Genomic DNA, 21,931 nt, shown 5'->3' with positions numbered 1-21,931 from the left:
CGCTCTTTCAAAGGTACATATGATTTTTATGCGACAATTTTTGTTACGTAAATTATACCAGGCATCCCATCCGTCTGGAGACCCGACTGCTAACTTGCTATCGTTCATCTGAATATTCCTAGTTATCTGAGAAAGGTGTTATTAATTGCGTAGCTTAACGTAGCCTTGTTTTACTATACTTGTGCAAAAGCATAAACATTCAATGGTTACTTAGTAAATTTGATATATGCGACCTATTTCTGCATCCGCATATAAAGTCACTACGAACAAAGTTTGAAGTAGCAGCAAAATTCTCGGTATTGGTCAATATTACGATGTCCAATTGTTGCCAATTGCGTGTAGAGTAGAGTAAGCCGAAAACAGTCTTACAGTCGCATGACCCCGTAGGCAAATGTGTGATAAATGATATAATAGGTTTGGTGAACTCATGTCATGTGCAGATGCAGGATTTCGTCAAAAGGTGCCTAATTGTGACGTGACGACGGATTTTCATTACACAAATGCGCATGCTTTTCTATTCTCGTAGTAACTTGCTTACGAATGTATTTTCACTTCTTGATTGGAAGATCCAAACATTATTTCTTCGTGGAACTATTTGTGTCCCGGAGCAGAGACTGAGAATTATGCAATTTTGGCCGATCAGCAAGTGCGTGCGAGCGGATTTACCTATTTGAATTAATCAAGGATGTCTATATCCAGTCACTATTGGAATTTACAGGTACTGACTCAAAAACTCTGGGTTTGATGATGCGAACTCACGATTGCAAGAGTTCGTGCGTTATTCGAACCCAAGCGCGCCACCCTGCGATCAAAGATTGATTTTCTTCTTCCCCTATTCTGTCCGGAGATATAGCTCGAAGTTCCGCTAGAAGTTGTGACAGGTAGTGCATCCTTCTGTGTTGCAAAGTACCCTAGGTTGTACCCACATGAAGTATTGACCAATACACGACACGATTTCCTTCTCAAATCCACCAGAGACTTTACCAATCCATGGTAAATGTAAACATACTGGACATTTACTTGGTCCAATGAATTTGTTTGCTCTGAAATCATTTAATCTTTTGTCCATGGTGGACTTCACAATGTAATCCTGATATCGGTTGGAAGAAGTTTTTAACGTCAGTCTTTCGGAAAGCCACTTTCACTGGCCAATATATCGGTTGGAAATCAGTTTGTCCGACTAAGCGCAAACTAATCTGATAAGAACGCTTGTTCACAGGGCTCTCATGATTTGCAATAAGTCCGAGCTTGAATCTGAATTATATTGCTTACGGAAAATCTTTCAGCTCAACGGATATCCAGATTACATTGTGAAGTCCACCATGGACAAAAAATACTTGATGATTTTAGAGCAGGGGTGGGCAATTATTTTCCTCCGCGGGCCAAATGAGAAAAATACATACGTTGGCGGGCCGAGTGAAAATTTTTAGCTATATTCTCCAGCGTATTTTAATTTTATTCCTAAATCACATTGGTAATAAATGCTGATCCTTGAATGTGTTGATACTAGGGAATGAGAAAGTGACGGTTAATTAAAAAATATCTATTTGCTGTCATGATTCGAAACAATGTTAAACATGATACATTTTAGCTCTCTTTCAACCCCTATTCACGTTCTTCTATTAAGACTCTAAAGCAGTGGTTCTCAAACCTTTTTAGGCACGTCTCCCTTTATGATAGTGAACAATTTTGAGCCCCCTTATCACGATATCACAAAATGCAACCAGAATGCTAGCAATCCCAACGGATAGTTTGATGGCATTGTATATTATGGCTATTGATGAGCGAATTATGAAATATCAAAATCGGACAATACACAGCGCAACAGCTATAAGATCTAGTATATCGCGCGGAGCGGGAAAAAAAATTCGATTAAATTGGGCTTCGCGCCACCCTTCTGATGCTTCCACGTCTCCCCGTTCGAGAACCACTGCACTGATGAAATGAATATGTAATAGTACAAAGCTTATATTTTCTTGGTCGCTGCCATCCGACCAGTGTGCAGCTTAAATAGCTTTTATGTTGAGAGAAAGCTTGCAGTTTTTTTGAACTTCGCCCTCTCTTGACCGACTGTTTCGTGTTTTGTCATCATAAGAACGACTTTAATTAAAATTCCTAATCTCGGCGACATGCTCGGCAAAAACGGAAATGATGCGTTTACCGCTGACTCCAGTATGCGAATATTTAGTGCTTTAAATTCTAAACCTTCAGTTTTCGGCTTTCTTTTTTGGCATGCCCGTTAATCTTTTATGTGTGATAGATATGACAGAGTCATAGTAACCGCGAGCATTGATCGACTTGTCTTACGAGAATTCGTAACAAATTGAAACACATACCGTATAACCCGTAATGTGACAATGGCAACGAGGAAGGTTTGAACTAAACTATATGGAAATAGTAATTTTTTATGACTTCAATTGCTACTCATAGTTTGCCACATTGCCTTTATTTTTAATCTGGATTACGCATGCCAGGTACGTAGGCAGCGTAATCGTGGCATATTAATGAACAGGCTTCAAAGTAAACGAATTTCCTGTTCATTTGATACAGCCTACGGTTTTCGTCATTCAAAAAGCAAGTTTTATGTTTTGAATTCGAAGAAAACTTTCGCGGGCCGCACAGAATAGCTTCGCGGGCCGCATTTGGCCCGCGGGCCGCACTTTGCCCAGGTCTGTTTTAGAGCAAACAAATTCATTGGACCAAGTAAATGTCCAGTATATATACATTTACATTTATATATTTCGCGCTTTAATCGCGCTCGAGGACCATTCGACTATAATAAACCATATAATAATTGTGTGTGGTATAATCAGGGTCAAATCAAGGTTGTTATGACAACAATCGGGTACGGTCCCATACCCTGTGGTTCGAACCATCCCGAATGCACACCTGCGATTGGCAATACGGGGAAATTAATGGTATTGGATTTTGTCTTAGTGCTTTGTGTATAGCTATAAGTAAGTCAACTGAGAATGGGATGCATATATCTGCTCACATTGAATTTAGTACTGTACCCAGTTATTAATTTTACCATGAATGTATTCCAAACAAAGCAACTCATATTGCATAGCGTTTATGTGAGGTTGTGAACCATAACACTAGATAGTATCATCCTTTATGATACAATGAAGAAATATTTTGACGATTTAATTTTATAACTCTCAAATACAAGTATATTTAGTTATTCATTTCATACACAAAAAAGCTTCAAAACTTATTTTATGTACAAGGGGTTCTCACTCTCAACAGTGATAGACAGTGCCTCCTTCTTCGATGTTCGCACGCTGTAAGCTGCGGGATATAATACCTACTTCGAAACATTTTGTTGAAAATATCCCTAGCAAGCGTGACGGCATTGTTTTAACGGGAAATTGACGATCTAAAAGTACGCGCAATTCGTTTTACATGAATTATAATATTCCACTACATTTATGAAACCATATGCAGCAAACATCGTTGCGTAGCGCAACCAACAATTTCGGGATTCGACATGTTTTGTGGAATGTTAATTTGCTCTGAATACTCTGATTTAAAGGTTCTCGAATCGACCATAATTAAACTCGAGCAACTGATTCTTTGTCGACAAAAGGACCGGCTTTATTCTCTTCGTTTATTTCATTACTGTTGTGTTTCTGGCATTTCGTATTGCGCTAATTGCATTTTTGCTTAACGCTCTTGTTTTGCGAATTCTCTCATTCTTGTTTTATACCATTCTTACGTCACACTATCTATTCCATCTTTATATTTCGAATTGCAATCTCCGTATTTACTGATGAGTGTCAGTTGAAAAGCTTAGTGTGAATAAATTGAGAATATGAATATGTTTTTCGTTGCAATATTCAAATTATGTACCACAAAGAACCCAACTATAGGAATGGTGCGAGCACCTGAGAGAGGTTGTAGTTCGTGTGAATATGAACATCAAATACGAACACGAACTTATGGCGCAATGTGACGTCACCACGATAGTTTCAATATACCATATGTACGATTTCCATCTCATCGGGCATAGGCTATAGATTAATCTGCCACTACACGATAATATATAGGCCTATAGGCCAAGCCCGCAGCAATGACGGAAGCGAGTCCAGTTAATATTAACTACTAAAATAGTGTGATATGTGAAGTAACATTCTCTATACACAATGTAATTTATTACGTCACAAAGTAAAACCAACCCGACACACAAGGTTCCTGTTAGTTGTGTTGAATTTCCTTTGCTGTCATCGATCGTGGTAGAGCTGAAATCCAAGGATAACTCCATAATTGGCGCCATTATTTTAGCCGTTCATGACTGAATTCGACCTGCCAATGGTCGCATTCTGACCAATTTCATCGTTCGCGAATATAGGCCTTGATAGGAGCTGATAGAGTAAAAAAACCTATGATTCGTGGCACAATGTAATTTAATATTATCTTTATAAAATAATAATGTATTCGAGTGAAAAGCAAGGACGTGAGATAATATTTTGGAATCAGTTGATTGGTCAGTCCTGTGAGCGATTTGAAGGTTTGAATCCGACCCGCGACGCAATTTGAGTTTGACATCCCTGCCTTAAACGATTATGTCTGTAGTCTTCGTATACCGCATGTTTCACCAAGTCGCAAAATTCACCGAAAGTTAGATTCAAGGTTGAAATGTTCGTTTAAGAGCCGGAGTGAAGTTCTATTATGAACGCGAACTACGAAATTATTGTGAATTTTGCCAGGCCTCAACCTTACGCAGTCTGCTTTATCTTTTTTGTAGCTTCGTGAAATAAATTCGATTAAATCTAATCTTCAGATTATAGAGCGAAATAAACTCGATAAATTGGTTCCTCAATCAGAGGAACTTCTATATGTTGTCTCTGTGATCAATTTGTGTCAGTGAACTAGAAGGATCACGAGAATCGTGGAATCGTTCGATATCAGGAAGATAAGAAATTATGACTTTTTGCCGAGTGCTTAGATTGATACTGCCACCCAGTACGTGTTAATCAGTATTGCCGATTGTATAGAAAGGGGAATATACTTCCTGTGTCTGAATCTGCATTCATTCGTCCTGAACGTGTTGAATGAGTTCATTTTCGTCAAGTTTGAATACCGCGTGTCAGTAATGAACAGTGAACAGTTTTCCTGCGATTGGTAAGCATACTTGTACGCAGAGCGAGTACGTGCGTTAGTATTTGAAGAAATGGAGTTGAAAATACAGTTACGCAGAGATAGGCTGAATGGTCTTTCCAAAGGTAGGATACAGCTGAGCAAAGGAACATACAATCAGTTGGTCATTTAGCGTATAGTTTAGAATTGTTTGGAGAAATGGCAATCTGAGAAATCAAGGTTTCCGTCTTCGCAAAATGTGAGGCGGACATAATCCCACTTGTTGCGATTTCGTAATAATACTATACAACAACAGGGTCATGGGTCAATCATGACATGTGCATAAATGCTCTGGGTCGTGACGCTCATTGAAGCAAAGCAAAACCTTCGTATTTAACTCCTCTTTGGGTTCAAAGAGCACTAAACCGTAGCAGAAAATATCAACAATTCTTTCGCACGATATCATTTCGTTCGGGTAGGTTTAAATAAGGTTTCAAGGGTATAAACCCGAAGCTGTTGTGCGAACTATATAGAGTATATTTGTGTGACAGTTCAGGAATTATATTCTGAAAAGTCACTTCCGATTTCGAATAAATCTAAAAGCAAAATGTCAAAGAAATAAGCAGGTTGCGTCTATGCGATAAATGGCTGAGATGCATTTGATCAGAACGTGAAACAGATTTTCCCATTGAATAGGATTTGTGGTTTTTGTGATATAGGGCGTATTTGGATTCAGACATGAGATCGGGAATATTAATGGCTGTCACACTACTTTCAATGGACTTATGTAGTCACATATCGAAATCGGAGTTGGAAGTAGACATGCGGAAGTGGATTTGGATTTGAGAATACGAAGTCTGTTCATCACGGCATCATAGATCATATCATAACCTGCTCTATCGTTTTCGAATCAGATTTGGCGGCCTACTACGACAAATAATACTCCACATACAATGCGGTATAAATGGATATTAACATTTCTGATACTGGGATTTATAACACCGCCTGCATTAGTTGCTAGTCGTCGATCAGGGAGACGACGCGGACATGCTCCGAGTCGAAAGTCAGGATCTCATCACACACACGAAAGCAATCGATTCAGGCCAGGTCGCGGGAAAGTACAATCTCGTAGACTTCACGGATTTCCACACACAACCAAATCTTTATTCAACGCCCATCTGAAGGCATGGTGGAATTCAGGACTGGAAGGACACCGCGGCAAAGGTATGACGCATTTTGCAACGCATTAGGCTCCAAATCCTCAACTAAGCTGAATGACTTGTCACGCGCAAGAAAAGAGACATGTCTGGAAATATAGGATGGCGGCTTCCCTTCAAAAAGTATTCTTCAACTGACATTATGTTTGATTGCATCAGCGATATTTAGTACAAATGACATGTTCCTTGGTGACTATACTTTCAGGTCACTTCAATCCATACCTTCAAATTCTGACGAGTCACAACGACATGGTGTGGTCGCGAGAATTCGGTTGGCATTCTCAGAGTGACGAGGATGAATATCATGTTACAGTCGTGGAGGCTTCTTTGAATAATGGAAGTGATACCCGTCCTTGGAAGGGAGAGGGCAGCTTCACGGTAAATTAATGATGATTTCTGAAACTCGCAGCATGTCGAAATAAGCGGCTTGGTCACGTTGTATATTCTGGACGCAGGCCTATAGGCGTACTTGATAAATATGATATTAGGTTTCATTTTTCAAAATGGGATATTTGACCATTGGCAGCCTGTGTATCGTTTGTGTTTTATAAACCACCTTGGCACCTTCTCGTATTTGCATTCCTTGGCGAACAGTGAAAGCACGTTACCGATCTCGTGCATAGAGAACTTTAATGTCAGAGTTTGTGGAAATTCAACACGCTACAGATCGGGTTGGATTTAAGTCGTGTAGGAACAGCGAGTGGTTTAGGCCTTGGAAGACATGGTTTCCGGCAGAATTCCTGCCCAAGTCGGGGAGGTTTATCTAGTCTCCTCCTCGCCATATTATCCGCGGAAGCGGTGTCTGACAAAAAGCCTAGAAGTGGGCCGTGCTAGAAGTCGGCAGATACGGAATCAAAAATAAGGAATATCGACCTGGTGTAAATGACCATAGTAGTCGACAAACACCATGAATACCACAAACAACAACAACATGGTTTCCGGTCCGTTTTGTTTGTATTTTCATCAAATCCAAACACCGCAAAAATGAGATTAAATGAAGAGTTAGAAATGTGTAGAAGCAACTTCGTGTGTAAGTCTGTCGGGCATCCAATTGGCCCGGAACATTTAAATACGAGGCATGCACACAGAATGAAAAGTAAGAGAATATAACATTAAAAATGAAGTGACATATGTGACGGTATAGACGGAGTCGATATGTCATATAGTTCTCAACCCTGTTGGACGGTACACCGCGCGTTTTTATAACACTGAGAGGCCGATAGTATCAAAACAATTCATATATAGGCTATTTATAGCTTTTTGCTATTCACATTTTGCATCAAAATCTTGATTTGAAGTTCGACTTGACCGCACACGGACGCGAAATATCAATAATTTATACTTTACGTAACAAGCACGTATTTCAGGGTGATTTGAAACTCCATTGTCTTCAAAACCGAGCAGACAGGGCATGTTCGGTTGGTATTGTACTGGTGTACCACAGAGAACTGGAACAGTGGGGCACTATATGCGGAGATAACTGGCACGCTGGAGATGCAGAAGTAGTCTGCAATTTTCTCGGTTTTCGGTGAGAAAAATTTGTTGATAGCAATAATGTGCTGTGAAATAGTTGGAATTTGCGTATAAATGAGGAAAGCACTCATTTGTTTATAAAGCATGTTGTGCAATCATCGCCTCCAAACCTATTTTTTTAATTATAAAGATTAAGTCCGAAAACCTAGGAGATTCTAACATAGCATCTCGTTTCCACAAATAATATTCAGGTAATGGCTCCGTCAGTTGCTTGGGAGACGTAGCTTATACATTCATCAATATCTTTTTTACGGCATAACGTCATGTAATTGGTTCCATAGTGAGTACGAGGCGGCGTGTCGTTAGAAAATTTCGTTCCCTTATTATCTTAATCCTCTGAATGCACTCCACTCACATAGTGACCAATGCTTGGATAGTTCTCGAATAGTTGGGGTCTCTTAGTGGATTTCGGCGATTTCGCACGGTAGGCCATATATCACAAGAAGCGGCTTTTGCTTAAACCACAATGAATCCCAGCAGGTTGTATTACGACAACATCGCGTCGCCCAATTTACTCAAGAAAGATCAATTAGCACAGAAAGGGGTTAGCGCGAACGCAGACCCCACTGACAGAAATTACACGATCGAGTTACCCCCATTTGGGGTAATCGCCGAGGTCAACCTTGCCCATGTGCGATGGCAGGGCCTCGCCCGGGCGAATCCGACTTCGTGATCTCGGTTTACCGCCGCGTCAGGTAAGTATAAGACTATGGAAAATTTCTTCAAGAGTGTATATCTAAAATATATTAGCGTTTATGGTGAGTACGAACAGGAACACAAGTCACGTCGGTGATGTGTAACCACGGTCACCATAAGTCAGTCAAAGTCATTTATTGAAATTCTTATCAGATGCAAAAACCACGTGATTACTATATAGTAAAAATATAGGAAGGTGTTTAAACAACTTGGAGTGTTCTTCTTATCAGACATCGTCTTTGGCCTAGACGCCCTTGGGGTCGGGAACCTTTTTTGTAAAAATTGTCATATTGACCGCAGACTATCCATTTTAATTCATAACGATATATACAACGTAGACAATTGATTGCAGTATCACAATTGACGATTCGTGACGTTTCGGTGACACGAAATCGAAGCTCACTACATAGGATTCGTCGTAAGCGCCATATATATATTCAGTCTTGAAAATGAACAGGTAGCGAATTTGCCCTATTCTAGAAAAAGAACTACTATATATTGCACTGATGTGTAAACAATTATTTATCAGCGCCAAATATTAGAAATAAATTTTGGGACAGTAAAAAAATGTGTTCTGAGCTCCTAAATGCCCATGGATTCACCACTGCCTTAGTCTTACAGAGATTTGTCTCACCTACCACAAGAAATGATTGCTGTCGTCATGGAAATTAATTGATATACGATGCTAGCTAAGTGCAAAATTAAAAATGTAAAGGAGATACATATTCCTATTCCTATTAATATGTGGCTGGAAATGAATGTGTCAGTAGGCGATGTCGATAGGTCAGATCGTGGTCCGGTAATTTTGAGGGCTAACCATTAATTACAATAATTACGGATGTCACGTTCATGGTATACCAGAAAGTAACCGCCGGCCTTTCCATCAACTCAAGGTTATTTATTCACAGGACAGGAAAAGCACTCAGAATAGGTCCAGGGAAACAGCCGCCAGCCATAAGCAGCCTGTCCACTTTTCTAAAAAATGTCGATTGCAACGGCGGCGAATGGACGCTGACTGATTGCACTGGAGACGCACTAAAGACAAACTATACATGCAGAACAGACAAACTGGCTGGTGTCAAATGTACTGGTGGGTTATTGCATTTTTTCCATCAGTTCTGACAGCAATCTAATACTCCCTGCGAGGATAGTTGAACTTGAACTAATAATGATCTTAAATGCAAATCATATATAAATATTGTAATAGTGGATAATTATCGTTTTGATATTTTCTACCCCATGTCGGGAGTCTTGAGAGCTCGTTTGCCGTATCATACTTCAAGACATATAGTGCACTATACTCACGCTCACGGAAAAGATACGTGAAACTTGTACTGACCGACATGAGATATTACCTCATCAGAGCGCCATCTCGTATTTGAGGAAACAAATAGTAGGCCTAAATTTGATTCAACTGGTGTTGTGTACTTCGTGGTCGCATGGCAGGCAGACCTGCATATGAACTGTTCAAGTCATCTGGTGCAAGTTTGACCAGCCCGAGTTACGATTTCGCAAATAACGATGATTTTGTTAGCAATACTCCTAACACTTATAGTATCCACGATCCCCGTCTGAACGAAATGGTGGCTCACGACTATACCAGGCACTTTAGCCCCAAGCGTAAACTTCTTCAACAGATTGCTGCCCTCTGCATTCAGGTTCTCTACTGGAGAGTGGTAGGTCATGTCAGAAATCCGAAACTCAATGCAAAGATGGGGATAGATGCGTTGATCCGGAGTACATCTGCGACGGCATGGCAGACTGTCCTTGGGGTACAGATGAAATTGGATGCACAGGAGGTATTCATGTTCCAGTTGATTTCTATTGAGCCCGAGAGAGGGAATATTGGTCACAATTCTTCCAAATAGTAGCCTACTCGAAGTAGTTATAGTACCGATTGTCGTGTGAACACTATAACTTATATGTGTGCTTGGATTTTAGCCAATTGCAAAAACAGCGAGTATTGGTGCGGTCCGAAAGGGGGAGGATGCATTTCGAACGAGTATCTTTGTGACGGCGAAAAAGACTGTATTGACGGAAACGACGAGAGAGATTGTGGTAAAATGATGCGCGTATTTGCTATAACCAATAATTGCCCTCAAAGATAGCCTACTCATTAGTCCAAGGGTGGCCAACCTTTTTGCCATTCTCGGCCGCATTTCGACTACTCATGTAGTCTACGGCTGCATTCCAGGGCATAGTCGTAATAAACTAACTGGACGCCAAATGCCTATGTTAGAGCATGCCTATATTTATTCATTTCTGGTGAACTCCGAACTAATCTATTTAATCATATTGGCACGCTAAACGCACCAAAATCCCGAGTGGTCTGGTCATGTTCTGGGTCTGGATTGTTAAAAAAAAATTCAGATTGACTAATGAATTTCGTGATTAATATTAGTAGTTTTCCATATTACTATGAAACATTTATCTTTCTCAGCCCATGGATGTGATCAGATTTATCAGTAAAATTGATGGAGGGGGTGTTTTCGAAAATTTAAGGCAAGTTATAAATGATGATGCATCTTCGGAAGGGTCAATTGTTATTAGTAACTTTTTTGCATGCTGTTATTTTTGCCTCCCATCAGGATTGTCGGTACAGTGAGGAGTACACGATTCTGAGTTGGTAATTCTATATGGGGCGCATCATTTTCCTCTGCAGTTCGAATCTGTAATGTGGGGCTCTAATTGCAAAGGGCCTTACTATATTAAAATCGAAAAATGAAGCCACATTGAATCGTGCGCATCGCGAAGAAAATTTTAAGATTTGTTAAAATCAATCAAGAAATCGGGAGTCAATTCGTAAATTCAAATTGCACGTTGTCGACGGCCGCCAACACAAACTAATTGAATTACGTGTCCACGGCCGCAAGTCGGCCGTGGCCACCCCTGCATTAGTCCAACATCCTAACACTACGACTAAACTTTGTGCACGCATCGAAATTAGTTTATTGCGCGCTTGAAGTTGGACACACCAAAATGTAGACTTAGTCTGATCTGCAGAAGTCGTTATGTGCGCACCGTGGGTATTAGGCGTACATCATGCATGTGAATAAACCTTTGGCTGCAGACCCGATGCTTGCCGCAGATACGATGTTGTCATTGCTGCGACACAGATATCCGTCCGCTATGAACGTTATAAAGTGCAGAAACACATTTATACGGTATTGATATTGCTACCTGCGACACTTGAGTACAACCAACATTCCCGGTGCCTTCTACTACATATTCGATCCATCCGATCAATTGTTTTGTGATCACTGCTCAGCTTTCGCGTATTGTCATGCGGGCTGGATCGATGAATTATCTGTTCCGTTCAGATATCCAATCCGGATTAGGTCCTCGTCCCGCTCTAGTAGTCAGCACGCCACTTCGCGTAGTCTTAATTTAGAGCAAAACTAGATTGTCATTTGTGACATTATCCGTCCATCGACTACTGACAGTGATGGCGGCGACGAAAATAACGTGGTCAAAAGCTCAATCATCATCATTGATTTATTAGCAATTTTAGCATCGGTGTGTATAATTGGGAATACATCAGTGACAACATGACTTGTAAATTATGCCTGCGAATCGAGGTGAATATAACTGCACTGCTACGATGAGGCAGCGACGTGACGCCAGGGAGCGCGTATGTGTAAAGATGCGTAAGACTGAGAAATATTAATTTTATTTTTCTCCAGAGCAGTGTCTAAATCTTTTCGAAAAATCGACTGGATTTAGAAGAAAGACAAAGCGATACGAACTTCAGTGGGAGCCAGTTACTCCTTATTTATGCGCTCAGAAATGCAAGGACGAAACGGCGTTCGTTTGCACAGCATTTGATTATTTTCGGGTAAATGAAATAACAATCTCATTGCGTCCCTTACGCCGTTTATCGAGTAACGGCGGGTTCGAAACACGATCCCTGATCTAGTGTTGCATTTAAAACAAAAACCAATTTAAAACAAACATGTCTAAAACAATGCCCTGGTTTAAAACATGTTTATTATAGTATTATTTTTTAAGCAATGACATCACGAGCATTCAATTGTGAAGTCATAGCGGATTGACAATTGAAAATATAGGGTAAATATAGCGCCTTTGACGAAATAGGCTTCCAGCCCCTGTCATATACGGACCAAAAATCTCTTTAACCAGAGCTACATCGTCATGCAGCATTTCTACGGTCGGCGGTCATCATCATCAGAACATTCATTCATCTATATCTACGTATACTATAGCTTTTGAACCATTTTCGTGGGTTCTGGCCATCCCACATCGTATACACTTGCTATATATCGGGTGTTAATCGTCCGTAGGTTCATAGCACATGTTATTTGGAAAGTATTTACACAATTATGGCATAACTCTACAACTTGAAAATAAACTCTGGTTTTTATAAACGGCCTTTGTTTAAAATACTGTTTAAAACAACCATTTGTTTTAAATGCAACCCTACCCTCAAAACATTATCGCTCACATATTCATTGAGTGTGACCCAGTGTTGGGATCAAGTCACTACCTTCGAGTCACGAGTCATTTCGAGTCATTCAACATTTTGACTCGAGTCAAGTCAAGTCACTCGATTTTTGAAGGTGACTCGAGTGAAGTCGAGTCAAGTCAAGTCAAGTCTCGAGTCAAGTCACAATTCGAGTAAAGTTGCCTTTTCGAAGTAAGAGGTATGATTACGTCATTCCATCTTGCGAGCTGTATGGAATACAGATTAAGTGGTCATTGATTCCGAAGGAATATATAGTTGAGTATACACGCAAGAAGGCGCTGTATCGCTCGCATAGCATATGCGTGGAACTGTTAAACTGCGTAAGTAATTGCATAGCCTCAGTTTATAGTTACCAGCCAAAGCAGAGAACAGAGAATCGACAAACGAATTGATAAGATGCAATACATTACCCATTTACAAATTGATATGATATAATTCGAGCCTGCGCCAATGGTTGAGGAGTATATAATACACTATTCGAATTCAATTCCAATAAAACATGAGGTTTGGTTAAAGCTAAGAACGGGGAACAGAAATAGACATTTTGCTTCTAAATTACTTTACTACTAGCTTACGAGTTACGACGCCAGCTATAAGCTTCAATCACATCGTATATCGGTCAATTTATTTGTGACAGAACAATGGAGGCTCAGTAAAACGCACGATCACTGAATCACGGGTTACACCAGCGTTTCGCGAACAATCCGACCATATGCAAGATACAGTGATTTTTATCGACACCAATTACTTGACGACTTGAAATTGACGCGTGAATTTTGCTTCGAGTCACGAGTCAATCCACATTTTTGATACGCCGAGTCAAGTCAAGTCATTTTGGCCAAGTGACTCGAGTCAAGTCAAGTCATACGAAAAAAGTGACACGAGTCTGACTCGGGTCATCCCAACACTGGTGTGACCATCATTTAGTAATGCGATGATATAATATTCACGGGACAATAGAGTTGTGACAGTTTATCTATAGGGATGATGCAAGTATAAAGAGTGGAATGGCACCACTAAACTTATCTATCACGTAGCATTGACAGACACAGGACAGCATTATCTGCCACACAACGCACTAGAATGATATAGAAATATGGGAATCAATGTGCTAAAAGTCCTAAAACAGTAACCTGGGAGACGAATTCCATCATCAATTTTGATCGTTTCAACGTTTAGAATTGAAATACACCTGATATTCAAAATTTCGGCCACATGAGCTCATCTGAATAACTGGAAATGGTAATGTGTAGGAGCGTAGGCTATTGAGTTATATAGTCACTGTCGCCCTTCTCCATACTCCATGACGTGTATAATGTCGGTTTTGGTTTCGTAGCCTGCACTAACCGAGAATTTAAAATCACATAGAAATTTCAACGCTGCCGATTATATTCGCCGAAGTCACCAAGCCGGTTGCGAAAATCGAAGAATTGGGATTACTATGAAAGACAAGGTGTCGAAGGTGAATGTTTGAAATGAGATATTCGTGTAACAGTAACGGTCGTGAAACTGATCTGCACGCATTTCATAAAGACTGTATCGCTATGAACAAGCATCGGTGTGATGATGGTAGCTGCATACGAAAACAACAAGTTTGCAATTTCAGAGATGATTGTCCTAACGGGGAAGATGAAAAGGAATGTGGTAAGTTCATTCTTTCCGGTCTAGATATGAGTTTGAATGTGTCACCATAGTGTCCTATGTGATGTGGAAACAGGCAAATCTCACGGTTCGGTGCAATTAGTTTGGGTCACACTTTCCATTTGGCTAGAGGCAATTTGACGGTAATTTTTGACCGGCTTGCCGAGCGCGAAATTTGATAAAACGGGTATCAATCGAAAGCTACCGTGTTACTGATTGCTGAAATATAAATTTTATTGTGCTCGTGGTCCCGGAACCCCCAAAAATCAGCCTCGAATGTCGCATTGTAACGGAGTTTGGTATTGTGACGGGGGAACGATGCCGTCTGGGAGCAGGTGAGAATAAGCACAAACCGCAAGCGTATTGGCTATTGTTGCACAACCGATTGGGCATTCACGCTCTCACTCTCGTGCGCACTTGTTCCTGCTGAGCTGCTCAGACGGCATCGCTGCGTCACAGGCTTTCGATTGATACCCGTTTTATCATATTTCACGCTCGGCAAGCTCGGCAAAAATTACCGTCAAATTGCCTTTAGCCAAATGGCAAGTGTGACGTTGACCAATTTCACTGAGCCGTGAGATTTGCTGGTGTCCACACCTTATAGGACACCATGGTGGGACCAACTGTTAACCTTGCGATGTTGTCACGCGTATAACGTCACAATGGAATCGTGGAATCAAAAACCTGAAGTAGAAAAACAGTATACTTAGGTTCTTTATAAAACTGCATCGAGTATAGATTTTACTGTCATGTATTGTGGCTTATTTTATCCGGATTGGGCTACAACATATTTGCACATTTTGTTTGAACCAAAAATAATATGAATTCGGAATTCGGCTATGCTTGTGCAATAAATCTTGGCTCGAATTAGATGCACACTTGACCTCATTATGCAAGAACGAGGTGTATCAGTGAGTAATTCTGTTTACTTAGAACCACTGAAACTGAGACTTCGAGGAGGTTCCGGGCCTCACGAGGGCAGAGTTGAAGCCGCCAAAGGAACAAAATACGGACAAATTTGCGACACTCACTGGACGCTGCAAGAAGCGAACGTCGTTTGTCGCCAGTTGAATTATTCGAGGTACAGACGGAAATCTGAGACGACTGCCAACCTCACATACTGTGAGGTAGCCTACTCGTCAGAACAAATATTTTATAATCTGGAAATCTAATTCGTTTCAAGGGGAGCCATTCAAGCGCTGAAGGGAGGTGCTTTCCAGCGCAGCAGTAGGAAATACGTTTTGGATAACGTACGGTGTCGCGGAGACGAGTCTAACCTGGAAGATTGCAGTCATGACGGATGGATGAATACGAACTGCAAAATTGATAGTGAAGTCGGAGTAGTTTGCATAAACGACGGTATGCCGGGTGAGTGTATGCATTATCGATAAGTTAACTTTTGGGTAATGCATTCGCAGAAGTGGTGACGGCTGAGTCATCTCCCACGACGACTACAAGAGCGACCACCACACCTGCTCGAACTACGAGATCACCATCCACTAGTGCACCAGCCGACTTTCAGTGTGGAGTTAAACCAGCCGTTTTACCGATAGGCCCGATGGCAAGAATAGTGGGAGGGAGAGGGGTGGAGCCGAATGAATGGCCTTGGCAAGTACGGATTAAACTTGTAGATTTTGGAACTGGTGGATTTACGAAGCATACTATAAACCTCCGTTCTTTTATTGTCTAAACGTCAAGCATGAATGTATATGCGAGTATAGTTGCTGGCAAGCAGGTGTGGTCAGTAACGAAGTACTACTTATTCGAAGTACTCAAATAGGTTTATGTGTACTTCCACTAAGATATCTCGAGTAATCATTGTTGGTATTCACATACAAGTAGGATTGTATTTAAAACAAGAAGTGTTTTAAAGCTACATATTTTAAACTAATATCATCTTAAAGAAATATATTTTTCAAAATTTGTATAATTCTGTATAATAAGTGTGCAAATTCTTAAAAAAAACATGTAGAATGAGACTTTGGGCGACTTACACTAGATATAGTCGACGCATACGACATGGAAATGTTCGAACCTTTGAATCGTCGTCGTTTCAACAAAGGGAAAGGGTGTTCTGATGATGATAAAGGTCGACCGTAAAAATGCTGCATGAGGACGCAGTTCTGGTCAAAGATATTTTTGGCCAGCTTAAGACGAGTTGGAAGCCTTTTTCGCCAAAGGATACATATTGACCCTATATTTTCATATATACCAATGTCAATCCACTGGGCTGTCACAATTGGAAATACGTGACTTCATTGCTAAAAAATGCGTGTTTGAAACGTGTTTGTTTTAAATCGAGTTTTATTTTAAATACAACCATTCATACCAGTATAATTATTAAGTGAATTATATTGAGACAAGCCTTCGCAGACTTTTGTTAGCCAATCGTCGACAACTATCTATGTCTAATGCCTATACCTACAATATTGCAAGATGTATCTTTGCGACACTTCCCCCACATCGGTCCGACGAAGTATAAAGTTCATCAATGTGCCATATTTTCATGTATTTCCTGCAGGTCGGCATTTGGCTGCCCTGGACATATTGGTGTGGAGGTTCACTCATTCACCCGTGTTGGGTATTGACTGCCGCACACTGCTTCATGTAAGACATTCAAGTTATAATAATGCAAGCGTCTGTACTTCACGACGATTACGTCAATGACGTAATATATATGCCTTTATGCAGGCGGCGATATCCCATGTCCGATTACACAATACGCTTGGGTGACCACTTGACGGAGCACCAGGAAAATACTGAACAAGAAATGAAAATTGCGCGTCTGATAAAACACGACTACAACGCAACTAGCAAGGAGAATGATATAGCGCTTATACAGGTACGGGTGCGAGTCAATAGCAAAGAACGCAACATATACGCAACGCATGTATGTAATAACAGCGTGTCTGTGACTTCCATTTCTTCTCCCTGTTAATTTCCATTCCATTCGGATCAAGTAGGCGACAGAAATACACAGAGGTGGTCAAAGTAGTCAATAAAGCTATTCAAGTGGAAGTAGAAGTAGTGATGCAAAAATCAACGCAAGTACGAATAGAAGTACTTATTTTAAAGGCAACCTAAAACTACTTGAAGTAGAAGTAGAATTGACTGACTTTAAATCTACTAAAGTAAGTAAGTAGTTGTGAAAACGGTAGTAATTCGTTCGCATGGACTGTCAAAAGCTGCAAATTGAGCAATGCGGAAGGTGTTGACTGTAGAGAGCTTGATTCATATTGAAGCATCCCAGGAGGTATCAATTTTTGACAGCATATCCATTCTTCCGCATCATGTGATGCGAATGATAGTGTTGATATGGAAATGCGATACTATAACCCATTTTTTATCCGAACATATCATGGCATGACGCCCTCCGCCATATTATAAGTCCCGTAGTTTAGTCGAAGAGCATTACGGAGAAGTTGGGCGCTTCATGCCAGCATGGGTTCTTCTGATACTCTTTAAATCCTTAATCCAATCGAAGTTACATTATGGCATCCTCTGTTGGGGGGCTGCCAGTAAAACTGCACTCAAGCCACTGCAGAAACTACAGCATAAAGTACTCCGAATCATAGCTAGGGCCCCAAAGGGGCCTGGCTGCCCATCCAATAAGTCGCTGCTGAAGAGATTCGGCGTCCTAAACATAGAAGATATGCGGAAACTGGAAATCGCCAAGTTTATGTATCAGTTTCACTGCGGTCGTTGCCCCGAATATTTCAATGACTTCTTTACCTCTGAATCAAAAGCGCACAAGTACAACACACGCGCGTCCACGTCGTCCAAATATCATATGATCGACCGAAAAGATCATCGCTCTATCAAATATGCCGGACCTGATGTGTGGAACAGTATCCCGCCGGCCATCCGACAGTCGACGAGCATGTCCACATTCAAGTCGAAATACAAGCAATTACTACTAAATAAATACAGTCCATCCTCAAGATTACCGGACCACGACTGACCTATCGATCTCGCTTCCCATGATATGCCGCCCTATTTCTTGTCGCTTTCTTTTTCTATACTATCTTCTTTACTTTCATTCAGTGTGCATGCCTCCTCTTTACATCGCCTAGGCCAAGGTGGGTGTCCGATTCCATAGACAACTCCTAGTCGCTTCGACATCTTCCTTTCTCGTCATTGTATCGCATTTTTGTGGTGTATTGAACTGATAAAATTGCTAATAAACCAATGATGATGATGATGATGATGATGTATCGAATACGGTGTTAATACTTTGAGCAATTAATATACGTTAATAAAAATAGATTATATCCATATTAGGACATACGCCATGGGCTGCTAGATTATGATATGATAGGTAATTGCTAGATTGCGAAACGGTAGTTTCAAACGTATGGGTAATATTTACTGTGATGAAATATTTCATATTGGCGACAATGTGGCGTGAATGGAACAACACGACCCACTACCTTAAGTATATTCACCGATACTTTCGTGAAAACATATTTTGTCACACCATATATGTACTGTGCGCGAAGCGCGACGAAAATTCTGCTCTTTACTTATTTTCTATGAGAATTAAATGTTGTTACTCTGCGGGAACAGCCCCTAAATTCGTCAGGCTATCTTTCTGATTGGAGGATTACACTACTTCTACTTGAAAAACCGAAAATAGCGAGATGTAAGTAATTAGATAACAAAATTTTCCGAAGTAGAGGTAGAAGTAGCGGAAATCAGATTTTCATGAGTAAGTACCGCAAGTAGCGGAAAACTACTTGAGTACTTCGAAAAAGTAGAAGTACTTCGTTACTGACCACCTCTGGAAATACATACATCTGCGGGAGATATGTCCTGTACACTAACAATCAGGGTTCGGGGCGCACTGAGAATTCGGTAGCAATTAGTTTCCGGTATCGACATTGCAATTTATTTGCTATAGCACCGCGTGGATTAAAATACATTTATACATAAACTGATAAACATAATTCCCACTGTATCATACATTTCGATTTTTTTCTTAATAATCCTCAGATTTTATTTTCATTTGCCCAAGACACACACATCCAACACAATGCGATATACTAGGCACAATGCGATGTAAATGGGATTTACACCACAATACAATGAATTGCCTTAATTAACAAATGTACCCTTATTTCGCTATTCGCCAAAGATTGTGTCAGAAAGCGGAGAATGCGCGACGCTAACCGATGCAATAAAACCAGTGTGCATACCAAGAACCAAAAAGCAATTCAAAGCTCCGAAAAACTGCACCATAACCGGCTGGGGAAAGCTCTCATCATCATGCAAGTATCTTGAACACAGAGCTGAGCTCCTTCTTACGTGGTCCTCATTATTTTCGTTTAGCTGAACTCGAATACAATTACATACTGCAAGAAGCTACAGTTCCCCTGATTCCGTCGAAAAAATGTGGCAAGCAAAGCGAATACGGTGAAATCAAACCGTCGATGTTCTGCGCGGGTTACCTGAACGGTGGAATAGACAGCTGTCAAGGCGACTCCGGTGGACCGTTAGCTTGCCAAGACGACGAAGACCGTAAATAAATAGCCTAATAGCTGTAGTGTAGCGTGTAATAGCCTTATCTTAGCCTACATGATGGCGGAGCGTTTTCAGCACCCATATGTGGTAATCTCGCATTTGTTCGGGAAACAGAACCAGCAGCTAAATATGATTTCCAGTGGGCATGATCAATAAATCATTTGAAATTTAGATTATAATATAGGGCTATACCGACTGACTTGACAGGCTCATGCAATACGCATATCTTCGAAGAATCAGGACTTTTTACATCTATTTCCAGTGTGTTCCAACTCTAATTTTGGCTTTGAAGATATGATTTCGCTGAATTCAGGATTTGTATTTGAGAATGATGTCTGCTACTAACATCAAATTTGTTTGATTGAAATTTTACAGCCAGATATTTCAGAGAAGGAATAGGCTTACTTATGCGGGTGCGATTAAACTAGGTGTCCTTTAAGGTCGTATCGATCATTCCCATCCGATACCGAATACGGTGTTGCTTTTTTTCTTCTGTATCATCATTTTTGCTGGATGCTTATTTATTCCGGTTGGATGAAATTTAAGACTCACTCACTCTATGCGGCTTGCGTCTTATAACTTCATCCTTGTTCACTACATCATTGGTATTTAGAGAAATTACCCTCCCAAATTTTTATCCTGACTTCCCCGTGGTTGGATCCAGTTCTACGTGAAGGTATAGTTTACAGAGTCATATTGACCCCAGCTGATCTGTGACCATCAACTTTTTCAATTTTCCCATCACGATTCGGTCCAGTGATACCTTTGCCTTGAGAGTATAAATTTCTAACTCAGCTTTTCAAAATTCAGATCGCTACTACGTATGGGGTATCGTGAGTTGGGGAAATGGCTGCGCCAGGCCCAAAGCGCCGGGAGTATACGCAAACGTTGCGCTCTACCGGAATTGGATCAGGGAAACGACCGGACTGGATTTGTGAAAACCTACACCGTCACGCTGCATAAGCCTGCACACTGCCACGCTAGACTCGCGTCATTATACAGACGACATATTATGAATCTATATCTTTCGATCTCTATCCTGACTCAAACCAATAAAATGCACTTCCTTTGAAGCAACAATTTATACTGCATGTAGTTCTAGTTCCACAATCCTTTTCGATACGACAAACTTTCTACCTAAAAGTTTGATGCCGCCAGTCGACGCAATGACAAATATTCAACTTCGTGTTTTATCAGTGCAGATAGGATTTTCGGGCAGAATCCCACGATATTGGCGTAAGGAACAACAATGTTTAATACCTTAACTATGTCAGAGTCGTCAGTAACGAAGTACTCAAGTAGAGATCCTCCACTTCCGGTACTTACCCAAGTAGATATTTTTTCGCTACTTCTACTTCGTAATATTTTGTGAACTACATACTTCCTTTTCGCTATTTCCAGTTTGCCAAGTAGAAGTAGTTTGATCCCCCAATAAGAAAGATAGCCGAAGGAATTTTGGGGCTGTTTTGACGTAGTAATGTAATACCCAGAGTTTTCGTTGCGCTTCGCGCATAGTAGATATGGAGTGGCAAATATGTTTTAACGAAAGTATCGCTGAATATAATTTAGATACCGGATTGCGTTGTTCCGTTCACACCGCATTGTCGCCTATACCAAATATTTCATCACAGTAATTATGGCCGTCATAACGTTTGAAACTACCGTTTCGCAATCTAACAATTACCTATTATACCTAGCAGCCCATGACGTGTCCTAATCTGGAAAAGTGGACTTTTTTAACGTTAGACGCGTTTTAGCAAAC

The 21,931-nt window shown here is 40.6% G+C and overlaps 1 protein-coding gene and 1 non-coding gene across 2 annotated transcripts; one reads left to right on the top strand and one right to left on the bottom strand.

Moving 5' to 3' along the window:
* Positions 1–5,808: 5,808 nt before the first annotated feature.
* LOC145450539 (neurotrypsin-like) lies at positions 5,809–21,249 on the top strand. Its single transcript, XM_080329061.1, has 17 exons — positions 5,809–6,303; positions 6,502–6,674; positions 7,664–7,824; positions 9,434–9,615; positions 10,184–10,324; positions 10,467–10,583; positions 12,209–12,360; positions 14,377–14,470; positions 14,542–14,652; positions 15,583–15,730; positions 15,833–16,008; positions 16,068–16,261; positions 17,171–17,256; positions 17,341–17,491; positions 19,784–19,916; positions 19,978–20,166; positions 20,980–21,249. Exons 1-17 carry the CDS (start codon positions 6,033–6,035, stop codon positions 21,105–21,107), a joined length of 2,607 nt encoding a protein of 868 aa, XP_080185187.1. The 5' UTR covers positions 5,809–6,032; the 3' UTR covers positions 21,108–21,249.
* Positions 8,369–8,532, bottom strand: LOC145451394 (U1 spliceosomal RNA). The gene has a single exon (XR_013918893.1). It is a non-coding gene; the product is annotated as a U1 spliceosomal RNA (small nuclear RNA).
* Positions 21,250–21,931: the final 682 nt, after the last annotated feature.

Source organism: Botryllus schlosseri, chromosome 11 (genome assembly GCF_051294905.1).
Source record: "Botryllus schlosseri isolate E-star chromosome 11, Bs_hap1, whole genome shotgun sequence".
Classification (NCBI taxonomy): Eukaryota; Metazoa; Chordata; class Ascidiacea; order Stolidobranchia; family Styelidae; genus Botryllus; species Botryllus schlosseri.
This window is presented reverse-complemented; position numbering and strand designations above follow the sequence as displayed.

Bases quoted from the DNA above. Each gene is read 5' to 3' on its own strand.
- LOC145450539 (XM_080329061.1), top strand. From the start codon at position 6,033: ATGCGGTATAAATGGATATTAACATTTCTGATACTGGGATTTATAACA. The intron at 10,325-10,466 runs GTATTCATGTTC...CTTGGATTTTAG, and splicing joins TGAAATTGGATGCACAGGAG to CCAATTGCAAAAACAGCGAG. The intron at 10,584-12,208 runs GTAAAATGATGC...ATTTTTCTCCAG, and splicing joins AAACGACGAGAGAGATTGTG to AGCAGTGTCTAAATCTTTTC.